Source organism: Pipistrellus kuhlii, unplaced genomic scaffold (assembly GCF_014108245.1).
Source record: "Pipistrellus kuhlii isolate mPipKuh1 unplaced genomic scaffold, mPipKuh1.p scaffold_m20_p_9, whole genome shotgun sequence".
Classification (NCBI taxonomy): domain Eukaryota; kingdom Metazoa; phylum Chordata; class Mammalia; order Chiroptera; family Vespertilionidae; genus Pipistrellus; species Pipistrellus kuhlii.
Window position 1 is genome coordinate 63,209,205 of NW_023425595.1, and position 17,528 is coordinate 63,226,732.

General features: G+C 45.6%; 1 protein-coding gene and 1 pseudogene across 8 annotated transcripts in view; both read right to left on the bottom strand.

Moving 5' to 3' along the window:
- The window catches only part of DIXDC1 (DIX domain containing 1), a 71,021-nt gene that overhangs the window by 52,405 nt on the left and 1,088 nt on the right, over positions 1-17,528 (bottom strand). For 2 of the 8 annotated variants that reach the window (XM_045577970.1, XM_045577969.1), the window contains exon 1: positions 10,391-10,574. The exons of 1 other annotated variant lie outside the window; for it this stretch is intronic. In XM_045577970.1, the coding sequence (XP_045433926.1) occupies positions 10,391-10,450 (60 nt within the window). In that variant the 5' untranslated portion in view covers positions 10,451-10,574. Of the gene's footprint in view, positions 1-6,359; positions 6,426-10,390; positions 10,720-17,528 lie in introns of those variants that run through there. 5 more of the 8 variants (XM_045577967.1, XM_045577972.1, XM_036427389.2 and 2 more) reach the window with 5 other exon arrangements.
- LOC118713047 lies at positions 14,886-15,931 on the bottom strand (annotated as a pseudogene).

Below are 17,528 nucleotides of genomic sequence, written 5' to 3' on the forward strand. Positions count from 1 at the left end.
TCCGCAACCAAGGTACATGCCCTTGACCGGAATTGAACCCGGGTCCCTTCAGACCCCAAGCCAACGCTCTATCCATTGAGCCAAACCGGTCTCGGCGTGACCTGTTTTCTTGTCTCGGCATTTTTGCAGCTTCCCTGAGTTGGTAGCCTTAAAAGTCTCTGTGTTCTGCTTGGATGGGGTGGAGTTTCAGGGTGGAGCCTACAGCCTTGGCTTCCGTCAGCCCCGCCCTATGTGGCTCCTGAGTCTCAGTATTCCCCAGGGTCCTTCAGTACTCGTTGCAAGCACCTCTGAGAGAAAGGTGCCCTTGATTTTCGCCTGCTACCAAACAGTCTAGGCTCTCCCCCAATGAGCCCGGAACTGGGGTTCAGATCAGTTGCAAGTTGAGTTGGAGGTGGCGTTCAGAGCAGTCTGGAGCTTTTGTCTCCTTCCTGCCAGGGCAATCCCGCGGCACAGCCAATCGTCCGTCCTCTGTGCGCAATGTGCGCGCCTCCGGAAGCTCTGTCTTTTGCCGCTCCCCTGGAATTCTGCTTCACAGTCCTGGCTCCCTCTGTTTGAGCCTGGGTCCCCAGGGTCTGGCCTAGAACTGGGGTTCAGCGCTGTCGGGTCTGGGGTTCAGCACAGTCCGGAGCTTTTATCTCCTTCCCGCTAGGGAACACCAGCCAGACACTCAGCCGCCCCTCCTCTCCAGTTCCATCCTCTCTGAGCGCGCCGCGAGTCTCCGTACCTTAGGCTTTTACAGCTCCTCCACTCTTCCTTCTGGTGTTCTCCTTGCTTCTCACTGTAGAATTTCCAGTCAGTAGACTTTCCTGTAGTTCTGGGTAATGTTCATTTTATATTTTAGTTGTATTTTATTGAAATTGTTGTGTGCGGCTGAGGCTAGGTGTTTACCTGTGCAGCCATCTTGGATTCTCCTCTAAAAAAGTTGGTTTTAAATTTTAATAGAGCTACTTCTGTCAGCAGATGAAATACATATGCTTCTTGCAAGAGTCTGTTACTCTCTGGTGGTTGAACCAGTAGGTCTTTTTCTTCTTTGTCTCTTCCCCCCCCCCCCCCCCTCAGAATCTTTTCTCAAATTTTAACTTGTGTGAAAGCCACACATACAAAATAGGGGAAAGCAGTGATTTTAACACGAGGGTAGCGAGTTCAGAGCCTAGGTGCCCCACCCTTCCTTTTTTAAAATTGATTTCAGAGAGGAAGGGAGAGGGAGACAAAAATATCAATGATAAGAATCATTGATTGGCTGCCTCTTTCATGCCCCCTACTGGGAGTTGAGCCCACAATCTGGGCATGTGCCCTTGAACTGAATCGAACGTCAGTCCACAAGCTAACGCTTTATCCACTGAGCCAAACTGGCCAGGGCTAGCCTAGTCCCCTTTACCTTCCACACCCTACAAGCCATGTGAAGTAACCTTTTAAGGGGTTCTTGCATCAGCTGAGGGAAAAGAAATCACTGAATTTTGCTTATTTCTAGCACTATAATTTTACAAGTAAATTATTCAGTGAAGACAAAATGGATTCAGCAAAATAAAATATCACAAATATTAAGAAGTATACCGTGAACATTATGGAGAAGCTTCATAGGACTATAATCAGTTTCCAATCAGGCCCAGAGAAGGTGGGGGAGGCTGCAGGTGTAACTAACAGCTCTTGAGATAGCGGTCCAGCTCACAGTGATTCCCCCCTCTGTAGAAACATGGCCCTTTACATACTCAGTGATGGGCCCCAGGACTGGTCTGGCATTATATCACTCCTTCCACAAGCCACAGTTGACTGATCCAGCTAAGTTGACTGGTCAAGCCTATTAAGTCTCTGGACTTTTTTGGTCTCAAATTTAGGAAGAGAATCAGTCCCCTTCCCCACAACTCTTCTCTGTTTCTCCCAGTCTCTCTCTTTCACAAAGTTATAAGATATAAAACTTAGATGCCGCTATAGGCATGATGTTCACATCTGTAGTGAAAGTGAATAAAGCCACCCACAGAAAGAACCAAGATAAGAGGCAAAAAGCAGAGGGAGAGATTCTGGCAGTGTTGAGTTCTTGATTTTCATTGAGATGGCTCCATCCTTGCCCATTCCATGATTTAGTTTTTTGGGTTTTCTTTGTTTTTGTTTTTTAATTAATTAATTAATTAATTTTTAATATATTTTATTGATTTTTTAGAGAGGAGGAGAGAGGGATAGAGAGCTAGAAACATCGATGAGAGAGAAACATTGACCAGCTGCCTCTTGCACCCCCCCTACCGGGGATGTGCCCGCAACTAAGGTACATGCCCTTGACCGGAATCGAACCCAGGACCTTTCAGTCCGCAGACCGACGCTCTATCCATTGAGCCAAACCGGTTTCGGCCATGATTTAGTTTTTTAGCCTTTCCTTGGATTCCATGAGTCAGTAGATTCCATTTTCTATCTCTGCTAGTTCAAGCTGGGTTCTTGGCATTTGCAACCAAAATAAGAAAAGCAAGATACTTTCAGCTCTCGGCAAAGTACAAGTTTCTTCAGTCATCCCAAATCTGGGTTCGTCCAATCCAGCCACCTCCACCATGCTGCCAAAGTCTGACCCCAATGAAACCAAAGTCATATACCTGAGGAGCACTGGCGAAGAAGTTGGTGCCACATCTGCCTTACCCTCAAGATTGGACCCCTGGGTCTGTCTCCTAAAAAGATTGATGATGATCCCAAGTGTTTGGCTCAGTGATTGAGTGTCGACCTCTGAACCAGGAGGCCACAATTCAATTCCTGGTCAGGGCACATGCCTGGGTTTCGGGCTTCATCCCTACTAGGGGGTATGTAGGAGACAGCCAATCAATGATGTTTCTCTCTCACCGATGTTTCTATCTATCTGTCTCCCTCCCCCACCCCTCTCTAAAATCAATTTTTAAAAATTAAAAAAAAAAAAAAGGTTGGTGATGACATCACCAAAGCAACCAGGGATTGGAAGGATCCTCCCTCCAGTTGATGGACAGATGTAAACCCCACCTGCGGCCAGACATTCCTGAGCTCTGAACCACCAATCAGCACCTGCCAAATACCCTAAGCCCCCATTCCTAAGTCTCTAGGTCCCTAATCACCAATCAGCATGTGCTCAGTGCCCTAAGCCCCATCCCCTATCCTTAAAGGTGCTTGTACCCAGGCCCTCGCCATCTTCCGCCCCTCTCTCTGGAAGCAGCTGGCAGGGGTACTCTTCCCTCCAATGAAGCCTGTGTCCTGCCATCCCGATCTCCGGCTACCTTCTCTATTTCATCTATTACTGGGAATCACAGTAAAACGGACCATTCAGAACAGATTGGCCCAGACTGAGGTAGTACTTACCTTCTGCCTTTGCCTTCATCACCAAAGCCCTCAAAGAACCACCAAGAGACAGAAAGAAGCAAAACAAAAAAACCCAAAAAACAAAAAACACCCATTAAGCACAGTGTAAATATCACTCTTGATGAGATTGTCAACATTGCCCAGCAGATGCAGCACCAATCTTTAGCTAGGGAACTCTTTGAAAACATTAAAAAAAGATCCTGAGGAATGCCCAGTCTGCTGGCTGCAATGCTGACAGCTTTCACCCTCATGATATCATAGGTGAAATCAACAGTGGTGCAGTGGAATGCTGGGCTAGTTAAGAACTACAAAGGAAAATATTTCAGTTAAAGATCATTTGACAAAAAAAGGAAGACAATCAGATATACTATGTCTGTGACCACAAAGAACTAATCTTCATTCAGAATTAACATCTGAAATTTGTTCCGTGGAAGCTAGAAGGATGCCTGAGCATCTAGAAGTCTAGAAAGGCTGAGAGCTTTTATGACAACCCTGAGTCAGGTCTTAAGGAAAAGAAAAGTAGGCACAGCCAACAGTCAATTCTGTGTGAGCAGGATTTTGGCTTGACAAGACTGAACCACTCTAAAGCTCTGAGCAGCTGGTGTGGTGAGGAGCAACCCCATACTCTCCATCAGCTTCCTCCAAGACACTCCAAGGAACCCTGCAATATGAATTTAGACTCTCCCAATAAACACAGTTCTGCCTACCATCTTAATTTGTGCAGGAAATCTTGACCTTGAAAGCTTTCCAGTCGCCAATGTACCTAGTTTTCTTTGGGACTTGTCCTTCCTTCGAAATAAGTTTGTAAACCCAGCCTCTGCTTTCTATCTCCTCTAAGCCGCAAGGTCAAAAAGAATTCCTATAGGGAACTTGTTTGGTTGCAGCTGCAAAAGCACTGATTGGGCTTTTCCAGGAAAGCCTGTGGGACTTTCCATCCCTAGTGCAGAAACATTCAGGAAGTAGGCTCTATGGCTTCCTGCTGGCAAGCGGGAAAGAAAAGCAGGGGGCTCCTGCAGCGTGCTGGAGATGCAGGAGACCTGAGTGGCTCAGGAAAGAAATCAGTTTTACAGTGAAACCAGATACCTGACACCCTCCAGCAGCAGAAGCTGAGGAGATGGGGTGGGGTGTTGCTGATACACTGAGAGGAAAGCAGGAGGTTTGAAAGCCTTAAGTTATTATTGGTCTAAATTCTGCCAGGAAAAGAATGTAATATAGTGTTTCTTTTTATTAATTCCTCCAGGTCTTACTGAACCAGGAAAGGCTACTAATTCATTGAACTTGGTAGCTAATTAGGTAAAAATAAAGCTTACAAGTAAAAATTTTAGATTTCTTCTTCTCTTCATGGGTAGGGCTCTCTGTGTTCAGCCCAGTAGTCAAAGAATAATATACCAGAATGTAAAAACCTAAAAACTTTCTGGAAGATTTCATCTCCTTACCTTATTTTTAAATTTCCATTAGTTATGAGTTCCACAAATACTCTTCTTCCTAAGAATCTATACTAATAAAAGGGTAATACACTAATTAGACCAGACATCCCTCCAGACAAAGCTACAATGGTGGGGGCTGAGACAAAGGTGGTTAGGAGCAATCAGGCAAGCAGGGGAGCAGTTAGGGGCATCAGGCAGGCAGAGTGGATAAGGGAGATCAGGCAAGGTAGGCAGGTGAGCAGAATTAGGCATAAACTGGCAGCCGGACATTCCCAAGGGGTCTCAGATTGGAGAGGTTGCAGGCCGGGCTGAGGGGACACCCCTCCCGCCCATGTACAAATTTCATGCACCAGGCCTCTAGTATGTTGTAAGTGTTCAATAAATGCATATGAATGAATGAATGAATGAATGAATGAAATGAGGAATCACTGTATAATCTATGAGTGTCCTTTATTAAAAACAGGGCATGGAGCCCACTCTTAGGGCCTTTGGGATTGGTTCCCCACCTTCCTAATATATATGGTTGTTATCATATCAGCTAGTTTATTAATATTAATAATAGAAAGAGAGTAAGGGGGGGGGCAGACATTATAAGCACAGTCAGCTGTGCAGCCTCACCAGGAAGCTACAGCTCCATTCTCCCCAGTAAACAACCAGTCTATTCCCTGCAGATCACTGGGGGAAGGGATCGAACAAAGGGGGAGATGAGCACATGCGCAGTTAAGTTGGGGTGACATAGGAAAGGTGCTTGCCTGTCAGTCTAGCCTGGGAAAAAGATCACTGGCTAGGAGGGTGGACCCTAATGGAAGCCCATGAAATCCTAGAAGATTAAAATCTCCAAAGAGAGTTGCCTTGTGCTCTCTTGCTCTTGCACTCCTGTTTCTCACTTGCTCTGTGACCAGCATTTGCCTGTGTGCTAACCCACCATATGGCCTTAAGCAGCTGCATGGTCCATGTCCCTGTGGACCCCACATGCGATGAACTGCAGCTGGGAAGACAAGCTAAGCTAGTCAGATGCTGAACTGAACTGTAATTTTGTTGTTGTTGTTAATCCTTACCCGAGGATATTTTTTTTTCCTTTGGTTTCCTCCTGCACAAGCAGATTGAGCCTGCAACTGTGGCACATGCCCTTGACCAGAACTGAACCTGCGACCCTTCAGTCTGCCGGCCAACGCTCTGACCACCGAGCCAAACCAGTCAGGCTGGACTGTAACTTAATATGGGACAGAAAGTCTGGGCAGTGGCCTTGATCCTAGCCCTGTTGAAGATCAGATTGGACTTTTTCCATGGCAGGAAACAGAGATGGGACTTTGGAGGGAAACCCCCTTACTTTTATTCACTGAGCCAAACCGGCTAGCACTTTTTTTTTTTTTTAATCCTCACCCAAACTCCTTACTTTTACATCATCAATAAAGCTTTCCACAAAATCCCATGCTCCAATGGGGAAATTGTTTTCCCTGAGGCACCCCAAGAACTCCACTTCCACTAATAACATGACCACTGAATGCTACGTCCATGACCACTTAACTAGGGCCTGGGTTCAGGAAAGTTCCAGTCCTGGGGAAGTGGCACCTGGCAAACGGTGCCCTGTCACTGCTCCGCAGGCCTGGCCAGCCCATCACTCACCATGAGGAACATAACGCTGCCTGAGAGCTCGCTGCCAGGGAGCATCTGTTTAGCTGGCATTGACTCCTGCGGGAATCAAGCCAATGAGCTTGGGTGAGGAGTGGAGAAATCAGTCAGGAGAGAGAAAAAAGAAGGTTGGGGAGTGTGGTGCCTTGTTTCCTTAAAGACTTAACTGGCCTTTAATTTCTACAGCAGAGCACAGAGGAGGTCATTGTGGAGCCGTCTGACCGCCTCGGCTTGGCCCCAGGTTGCGGAAGGCAGAAGGCGCTCAAAAGCGATGGCGGCTGCAGCTGCTCCACACGCCAATCCTCCTCTTCACCGGCCCTGTGTCCCCGTGCGGGAATGGCGCCAAAGGCTCTCCCTGCATTTCTCAGGGGCTACCAAGCAGATGGGTCTCTATGTGAGATTTAAATTTCTACTTTTCTACGTGGAGAAGAACTGGTGGGGAAAGCCTCCCAGGCCATGTGCTTAAGAGGTTAAGGCGCGGACACCTGATTTCCCGTTGACCAATATTTTAACGAATCAATTAAACAACTTTCAGTCCCTGGGGCCATTCATACTCCAGCCAGGCTCAGGTTCACTGCCGACAAGCAGGATTTCTACCTCACCACAATTTCCCAAGTTTAACACTCAGGCCACTGACTTTATTTTCCTTGACCTATGAGCTCCACCAGGGCACAGACTATGTTTTTTTTACGTCTGTTTCCAGAACCTGGCACGGCGCCTGGTAAACAGTCATTCACTGACTGTCTAGAAGTGAGTACTTACATGCATGTTTTCCAGATTAGCAGGAAGAAAAGTCTGGTCTCAGGGAGCAGGTCAGTTGGTGAATATTTGTACTTTCATGATGATTATTAAGTAGAAGACATCAGTATAATATCCCACAAACACTACCTCTTTTATGGTACAGATCACATTAAGCATCCTGATATGGTTCTTATAGTACACCCATAAATCTCTTCCTATTAATTCCTTGGAAGCAGTCACTAGTTGTTTTTCTACTATTTTATCCATTTCCCCATCCAGTAACTGAATTAAGTAGTGGAATGAATGAACACTTACTTGCCAGACTATATTATAGTCTTTGATCTCCCCAAATCTTCCAACACATGCACTAACGTGCTTTTTAAAGAAAGTCTAGCCCCTAGAAAAACACTTGCAGAAAAAACACTTGGCACGTTAACCAAAGATAATGTTTATATGATCTCAATACCAAGTGGCAGAGAAAACAAATAAATAGCTTTGAGGCAGATCAGAATGGGGACAAATGATACAAAGCGCAGACCCAAAACATAGGAGCTGGAGATGACAGCCAGGTGAGCTACAGAATGTGGCTGTAGCCAAAAGTTGTGGATAATTCACAATGCAGACTAACTATGCCAATAAAAGGGACTGCATTGACATGAATCAATTCTGTGAGTAATCTGTCAGGTGTGTTGAGACCAGGGTTATTCAGGGAACATAATATAATAGAAGAAAATTCTGCCATGCACAGTTATGCATAGTGACATATGGTTTAGAACAGAGGCTGAGAGTGGGTAGAGGAAAGCCTTGATTCAAAGGATGGGGTTTCTCTCTGCTGCATGGTTCCCCAATAATTAATCAATCAGGGCCACACTTTATTTCCTGTGGCAGTTTTCTCTGCCACAAAGAATGCCGTCACGGCCCTAACCACACAGACCTTAAAAGCATCTGGGTGATGAAGAATAGCTTCAGATATGCCTGGGTCATTCCCAAGAGATGACTGGATATGTGTGATATTCTTAGCCTCAGTAAAAGGAGTTTCTCAAAGGGACTGAAGTGTATTCTGACACTGGCCTTTAAGTCCCTATCTATATCCTTATCACATGACTCTAACTAAAGAGATTGAATATACTTGGATCTATTAAGCAATCCTAGAGGCTGGAATAGGTTAATTAGGGCCCTGTCATCTCTGAAATAACTAATCATAGCATTATTCAGTAGCACTAAATGTGATACAGTATGTGAAAAGAATTATTCAATGTAATTTATTATGTGTGTAAAATAATTATTTAAACTTTAAGGGACATCTAATATTTAAATGTTACTATTATTTAGATATGTCAATTGCTCAGTGAAACCAAAACACTGATTGGCTAACAGAGTTCAAATCCACTAATAGAAGGCAATAAATTATACATTAGCCAGTAGATGGGAAGTTTACAGTATAGACAGAAAAATCAAATGTCAGAAAAAAGAGGCATTACTACATTATTCTAGAGGTGGATTAATAAAGGTGTGTCTATTGCTTTTATTTTTTGTTGTTTTGTTTTTATTAAGACTCCATTACCGCCACAAAAAAAAAAAAAAAAAAAAAAAAAAAACTCTCCCATTCTCTCTCTCCCTTATGATTTATAACGCCTGGAGGTCAGGGGACATTTGTGGACACACTAAAGCTCTTCGGTGGAAATGTTAGGAAGTGAAAAAGAGAAGGCAAAGACGGCTGACTCTGTGCTGGTAAGACAGTGAGACCCGCTATTTGGGACTGAGTTTAAAAAAGGGGAGGCCAGAGGAGGACCTAGGGGGCTTCTGCACAATAGGTGGATAAGTTAGATGTGAGACGCTTGAGACCATGGAGAGGCCAAAGGCAGATAAAAGGAACCGGGAATGCTGGAAGCACTCAAAGAGGTGGCTTCCTGGCTCGTATGGCTGTAGCTCTTTGTTAACAACCCCCTGACATGTGTTCAAAGAGAACCCGTGCAAAGATGAGGAGCCCTGCAGTGCAGGCAGGATGCACACTCTGCCCTCCAATGAGAAACAGCCTCAGCCAAAGGAAAATCCTGACTCAAGTGGGTGAGGTTGGGACAGCATCTCTGCCACTTTCCACTCTGTGTCAGGAACAAGGCTGGGCACAGGGGCCAGGACTGGAGAAGGTTCTGGAACAGGTCAGGCTGCAGAATCTCTTAATTAGAAACAGGAATTGAGGAAAGAGCCTGTGGTGCAGCTGTAGCAAGAAAATCTTACACACAAATTCGTGAGAATGGCTACCTCCAGGGAAAGACTGCAGGGACGGCCAAGGCTCTGTCTTGCCTGTTATGTTCATATTTAAGAAAAGAAGGTACTCATATGTTCATTGTTTAAAGACTGGTTTTAAAAATCTTAAATTTAAGAAAGAGAAAGAAGAGGGGGAGAGGTGAAAAGAAAAGGAGAAAGGAAGCAGGACACAACTGACAGTCTAGGTCTCCTTGTGGGGGTCTCCTTGGGGCCTGGGGTAAGGCAAAGGGTGGGGCTCAGAAGCAATGAAAGACACATGGCACAAATCGCAAGGGGGAAGGACCCTAAATCGGAATTCTCTAGGTCACAAGAAAGAGATGTAATAAGTAACAGAATTTTTAGAGAAAACAGTGAAGAGAAAAAGACTAGCCAGCCCTCTTCCTTACTGCCTGTCAGATGGGGGCCCCGGTTCCCCTCTCTCACACAGAAGGGAGCAAATACTGACTCCCCTGAATTGAGCCCAGAAACCCAGACGTTCTCTCCTTTTACGTCTTCTCTGCCAACCATGCCCTTGGTTGTGGAGAAATCTACTACCCTGGGTGTAAAAAATGTATCAGTATGAAGAGGGCACTTCATATGGACCTCCTACCTGCTCAGCCTGCCCGCTCAAACTTTCTACCAATGCAATGCCACCCATCTCTCCCTCCGCTCTCCCGTTAGCTCCTGACATGGAGTGGGCACTGCTGCCATACACTTGGGAATTCCCTCTGGGAGAATCCCTGAGGAGAGCGGAGACCGCCTCTTCTGGAAGGAGACGGCCTCCGGGTCTGTGGTCCTGTCCTCTGGGCTCAGGCTGGCCGCCAGGAGAGGGCAATGCCCAGCGTGGCTGGAGGCAGGCGGCCCCTGTGATTTCTCTGGGCTCACGGTCTGGTCGGCACCCTCCCACCAAAGCCGACCTAGGGCCCTGCATGCGGATGGCTCTGGGGTCCTCGCGGGGGTGAGGGCTGAGGGGCCGGTTCCGGGAAGAGGCGGGAGGCGCTGGGGGAGGGGAGCTGGGCAGTGGGAGGGGCAGTTACCTCGTTGAAGCCCTCCTGCAGGACGTCCAGAAAGTTCCCCCGGGCCAGGCACGCTAGCATGGTTCCCGCCGGGGCTCCCGGGCGGGGCTGCGGGCCGGCGGCGCCGCTCCTCCCCTGCACACAAAGGCTCGGCTCCGCTCGCGGGGACTCCTCCGGGGTCCGGCACGCCGCTCCCGGGAAGCCGGCCCTGAGCCAAACTAGCGGCTCCACTGGGCATGCTCCCCCGGAGCCGCTGCAGGGGGCCGCTGCGGCCGCCGTTCCTATGGAAACAGCGGGGGCGCGGGGGGCCGGACCCGCCGCCGGAGGGGAGCGCCCGGCGGCTGGAGGGGAGCGCCGCGTGAGCGCGCACCGCACGCACACGCACACGTGAACACGCACACACGCGCGCACACGCACACGTGAACACGCACACACGGGCGTGCCGGCGTGTGCATGCACTTGCAGCCACACTCGCGCACACCGGGTCTGCAGACGGGCGTGTCTGAGAGCGCGTGTGCGTGCCGCACACACTCAGATCCGCTGACTAAAACCGTAGCAATTCCCCGCAGCGGGGCGGGAGGAAAAGGGAGGGAATGGGGGGACTACAGTTTCTCCCTCTTCCACACGAGCTGGAAACCGCAACCTTTTCCCGAACGGGGCCTGGGCAGTGAGGTTAGGCTAAAGAGGAAGCAAAAGGGAGAAAAATAAAGAAAAGAACGAGAGAGAGAGATTGAGAGAGAGAGAGAGAGAGAGAGAGAAAGAGAGAGAGAGAGAGAATAGAAAGAGAAAACTTCCGTTATTGATGGTATTAGAACACATTTAATTGAAAGAAAGCTAAGCAAATCACACAGGATCACCACAGAAACATCAAGGGTAAACCAAGAATGATCAGGGCTTTGACAAAACAAAAACAACACACCTTTCTTTCTTTTTAGAATAACTTCTAAAATGTAAAATCCATATTTTAGTAAGTTTTAAATTAATTAAATGGGTTTTAATTGAAATAAAAACAGCAAATATGTCCTGGTGCTTTTGAAAGAGTTAAGTAAAGCTGCTCAAGTGAAAGAGCTATTCCCCTCTCTTCTTATTCAAGTCATAGACTTATTTATTTCTAAGAACACTAGCCAGTTGTACTCTCAGTGCATACTCTTTTTCTATAGGAAACAGGAAGCTGAAAGAACACCCATAGTATGTATATGTTACAACTCCTGAACCTAGATGGACGACGGAAGGGTTATAGGGTGTTAAGGCTCAGAGGGGGTTGGGGTCTTGTCCAAAGACACAGCAGTCCAGTGACAGAGACAGTTTGAGGATCTAGGACACTACACTCATCATTTTGCAGGAGGGACAGATTCTCTCCCCAAATCCCCATTAGAACCTTAGCAAGAAAGGTCAGTCATGGCTCTTATGCAACGTAATGACCTCCTCCTCAGGTCAGTAGGAAACAAATCTTTACCCAGAGCAGCCAGAGCTAGCAACATCTTGCCTACACGTTTAAAGCTGCTAAACAAAGATGCTTCTGAGAAGAGAGACGCCTTCCTTCTGACCACAGCAGGCAGGAAGCAGAAGGCCAGCAGAGGTGTTATGGCTGCTGCTGGTTGAAGACTGTGGGTTCCATTCTGGCGAAGGTTGGGGAAAAACCGTGACGAAAAATCAAACTGGACCTGAGCAGCTCACAAGTTAGAAGGCCGTCCTTCACAGCCTAGCTGGGAATTTAGTTGCTAAGAATTCCTCTCACCAGAACCACAGTCTGTACACCCTCAGCTGAGTCACTAACTCATGTGAATGCAACAAGGCCTTTTTAAAAGAGAAGTATGCCACTTCCAAGAGCATAAAATTGCGTAGACACAGTAGGAAATATTGAGTCATAAGAAGGAGGTTCTGCTGTTATCTCTGCCAAGAGGTCATTGTTTTTCAAACAACAAGTCATTTATCAAAGGAAGACCCCTGACATCAATGCTCCTGGGAAAAGACTCGTTACATCACTGAATTTTAAAGCTTAAGAAAAAAAAAAAAAAATCTCAACCAGCCTGTATTGCTCAGTGGTTGAGCACCAACCTATGAACCAGGCGGTCATGGTTAGATTCTGGGTTAGAACCATGCCAGGGTTGAGGGTTCGGTCCCCAGTACGAGGCATATAGGTGGCAGGTGATCGGTAATTCTCTCTCATCATTGATGCTTCTAGCTCTCTCTCCCTCTCCCTTCCTCTCTGAAATCAACAAAAATATATTTTAAAAACATCTCATTTGGCCCAACTCCCACATTTCACAGAGGAAGGCACCAAGGCCAAGAGAGGAGAGGGGCTTAGAGCCACACAGCTAGTCATGTGGGAGTTAAGATCTGAAGGAAGGGTCTCTGCAGCCCAAGCCTATGCAGGAGGGCTAAGGAGAGCTTTGTGGTGAACTGAGGAAAGATTTACTGTAGGGCATTTGGTCCAAGATTGCACTCTTCCCTGGAAGTCTATTCCTATACCAACCACACAGTCTACAGCAGTAGTGTCCAATAGCACTTCCTGTGAGGGTGGAAGTGTTCTATATCTGCACTGCCCAATACAGTGACCACTGGCCACAAGTGGCTAATGAAAACGTGGATCTAAAATTTAAATGGCATTTAATTGTAATTCATTTAAACTTAGATAGTACAATTTCAAAGCATTCCATTGTCCCCATACAACTATTGAAATGTTCCCAAAGTTATGATGTATTGTATATAATTTGCTCTCACACTTGGAAAAAGCACAACATTTATGTTGGGCCATATAATCTCTCTTCTCTCTCTCTCTCTCTCCCTCTCTCTCTCTCTCTCTCTCTCTCTCTCTCTCTCTCTCTCTCTCTCTCTGAATATATATTCCCTGTATTTATCATGGTCTGCTTTGGAACATGGCTCAGGTGAAGAATTGAGCTTTTGCTCTAAGTAGCACTAACATTTACTATTCCTTCCATCCTCCCATCCCACCCTACTGTGATATCAACGTAAGAGCTGGGAGAAAAGGGGGGTTAGCTAAAAGAACTAGGAATACCTAGAACAATTATCTGCACCCCATAGTGCCCCTATGCGGGAAAAGAGCAAGCCACTCTGGGTAGCTGGAACATCTCCCGCTGCTGCAGGCCTGTCAGCCACTCTGCCTGGGAGGAGAGGCAGAGTCCAAGCAAGCTGCTGTCTCCGTGTCTCTGCCTGATTTCTAAAATTATGCCAGGCTTCCTGAGCCCTGCATTATTTTAACAATGATGGTACATACCTCCCTCACCAACTGAAAGCAAAAGCTGTACAACCGTAATATAGCAAGATCGAGCTTTAACTATGAGCCAAGCCCTGTACTAAGCACTTAGATACATTATCAGCTCATTGGATGGTCAAAACTACAATAAAAAGTAGACTGTTTTATATAGTCCCCATTTTACTTATGAAGAAAGAGAGGTTTGGAGGATAAGTAATTTGCTCCAGACCCTATAGCTACTAAGTGCTGAAGTTAAAGTCCAGTTTCTTCATCATTATGCAATCATATGCAATATGATGCCTGCTACAAAGATGTTATTCATTAAATTTTAAAAAAATATATATTTTATTGATTTTATACAGAGAGGAAGGGAGAGAGATAGAGAGTTAGAAACATCGATGAGAGAGAGTCATCGATCAGCTGCCTCTTGCACACCCCCTACTGGGGATATGCCTGCAACCAAGGTACATGCCCTTGACCCGAATTGAACCTGGGACCCTTCAGTCCCCAAGCCGACGCTCTATCCATTGAGCCAAACCGGTCCCGGCTAAATGTTTTTCTTGAATGAATGAGATAGTGTAGGAAGCATCAGCAAACTCAAACGGCATTCATCACTTCTATTAATATAGATAATAATGTGTTAGCTCAAGTAAGACTTTGAGCATTAAAAGGAAATGTCATTGGTGAAAATATTGACTGTGACTTCTTGTGTAGAAGATGTGTGTAATTCTCACCTATGTAAAATTTGACACATCTGTTATGGGCAATCATTAGTGACGAAGGAGAAGCAGAAAGGCAGTTTGAATAAACAAATAGACTTGTCGACAGAAATATTTTAAATGACTCTCTGAAATTAATTTCTTAATCCTCCTTCTGTTTTCTCACATTAAGGAGTTTCTTGGCAGTAACATATGTTTAATTTCTCTATTGCATTTATCTTTAGAGACATCAGCAAAAATATACACAAAAGGGCTCATATCTACAGGCAAATGTCCCAAACGTGTCCTAGTTCCTAAACTGCTCTTTTTCCCCAGGCTTTTCTGCCCGTCCGCATCCTGTAATCTTCCTTAGACTGCTCAAATGTCTTCATCCGCTCCCTCTTCCCAGCACGTCCGATCTGAGTTCCTCACTCCCGGCTCTCAAAGCCTCCCCTTCCCAAACTGCCTATGCTCAGGTTAGCAGGCTCCACACTGACTCACAGATTTACAAGGCTCGTTTTCACCATTGGCCTTCACGATTGTCCCTCCGCCTGGAATGTCCCACCATTCTTATATCTTTCAAGCTTTCATTTAAGAGCGATGATCCATGTGTCTTTTAGACCTTGTGGGAAGCAGCCACGTCCATGGACTGCATTTAGTCCTCAAGAGCAGCGATCCGCTCCTCTGGCATGTTGGTTCCAGCCTTATTGTCTTCTACTACACACTGTATTTGAAGTTTTGCAACTCCACGCCCCACTGGAACTAGTTTAGAAGAACCCCAGACCAAGCCATCTGCGTGAATACTCCTGACACACTCCTCTCATTTTGCCATTTCCATCTCACCAGCCCAAGGTTTCGCATCTGATAAGATGGAAGACTTGGCTTTCTTTGACTCATACTGTGCAAGGCATTCTTCTCTTAGCCTCTGTGCTTCTTCACTTCCCTCATCAGATCCAAAGAGATCAATGTCATCATCGTCTTTCCTATCTGTAGCTCTACTTCCTGGGACATCTTCCATATTAGCAGGGCCATACTTGCCCAAAGCTTTCTTCACTCCTGGCAGGCTGGCCTTTTCCTTTTCGGAAGACTTGATGTGATTATACCAACGTAGGGCGTGATACAAGTTGGCAGGTGTTGGGCTGGAGACCATTTCAAACACCACATCTGCTTGTGATGGCACATACCCCTCGACATAGCGCTTGTCCGCCAGGTAGTCGCTGAGCACCAGGAGGCAAGTGGGGGTTTTCAGGTCTCCAAAACCCATGGCATCGCTGATCCTGGAGCTGCGCAGCAGCAGAGGAAGGAGGAGCGTGCAGGCAGCCGCACGAGGGCTAGTGTAGGAGACATCAGCAAACTGCTGCTACATTTCTGCTACTCACATCTTCAGTATGCCTACTTTAAGTTTCACTTTTTTTGTGAAATTTCTTTGGCCATTCTTGATTTTGTTCAAATCAAGACAGATATGATCATAATCTGTGTGGAACACTCGTCTCCCAGATAACCCATGGTTCATTCCTGCTCAGATGTCATGCTAGCTGTTTTGCCTTTGCTGATCACTCTGTTTAAAATGATAGGCTGAAACTGGTTTGGCTCAGTGAATAGAACGTCGGTCTGCGGACTGAAAGGTCCAAGGTTTGATTCTGGTCAAGGGCATGTACATTGTTTGTGGGCACATTCCCAGTGGGGGATGTGCAGGAGACAGCTGGTCGACGTTTCTAGCTTTCTATCCCTCTCCTTTCCTCTCTGTAAAAAATCAATAAAATATATTTTAAAATAAAATAAAATAAAATTATAGCATCCCCTTACACCAGCACTCCCAAACCTGATTTATCTTTTTTTCTTCCTAGCATTCATCCCATCTTGCATATTCTATATTTACTTGTTTGTTTATTGTCAGCATCCTCCTGCCCAGAATGTAAAATTCCCCATGAGGACAGGGAATTTTATCTGTTTTGTTACTGGTTAATCTTGAAAACTAAGAATATTTCCTGACACATAGTAGGTGCTCAATAGATATTGACTGAATAAATGAATGTATCTTCCTCTCTTCAAAATTCAAAGGTCATAGCATGTATGATATCACATGGAACATTATATAGTTAATTTCGGAAAGTGAATCTTTGTCTCTTACTGTATTTCCAAGACAAATATAAATAATTGCTGGCCCTGGCCAGTGTAGCTCAGTTGATTGAGCATCATCTCATGCACCAAAAGGTCGCTGGTTCAATTCCTGGTCAGGGCACATGACTCGATAGCAGGCTTCATCCCCAGTAGGGGAGGGAGAGGGTGTAGGAGGTAGCCAATCAATGTTTCTCTCTCATCACTGTTTTTATATCTTTATCCTTTTCTCTTCCTCCCTCTCTAAAAAATATATATTTAAAAAAATAAAAGCAAATCAATAAAAACATTTTAACAACAATAATAATTCTGGTATCCTTTTATATTTTTCTCTCTTTGAGGAGGCTAACAGGGGTAATTCCAATGTAACCCTCATATTTGGAGGCTAGTGATCTGAATCCAAGTCAGCAAGCTCAGTGTACATTCCTGATAACCTATAATTAAGTCCCTCTCTCCTTCCCAGGTACTGGTCTTACAGAACCGGTTACAAAGGCCATTGAACTGTGGACAGTGCACTGCCCAGATGGAGGGTTATTAATGCTGGCACCAGGCCAGGCCATCAGATATGGCCTGGAGACCCCCAACACCTGGGGCCTTCTTGCAAGGCCAGAGAAAAGGACCGGAAGCATAATCCATGCTTATGGGACAAAGACCACAGGGAGGGGACATGAGAGAGGGCCCCATGCGTGTTCCTTCACTCAGATTTGGAAGGCTGTTCCTTCCGACTTCCTCAGAAGCGTCCTTGGTCTTCTTGATCTTCTGCAACAGCTTCATCAATGTATTCTTTCATTAATTATTCATTAATTATATGTTGAGCATCTATTATATGATATTATATGCCAGGTCTTATTCTTTTATATTTTTATTTTTTTAAGCAAAAACTAAGAACTGAGATACACGTAAATACATAATACATACACACACATGCAAGAAACAAAAGACTAAAAAAAAAAAAGTAGTAAAACAAAGACTAGTAAAACCGAGACTCCAATATTAATTAGTGGGGACAGAGTGTACAGTGTGACAGACTGAGTGGGTAAAAAAAGGGAAAGAGACAGAACGGTGAGAGACTAGAGTAGGGTGTTGCCAAAGTAATCACCAGATGCTAGTGCTTAATATAAACTGT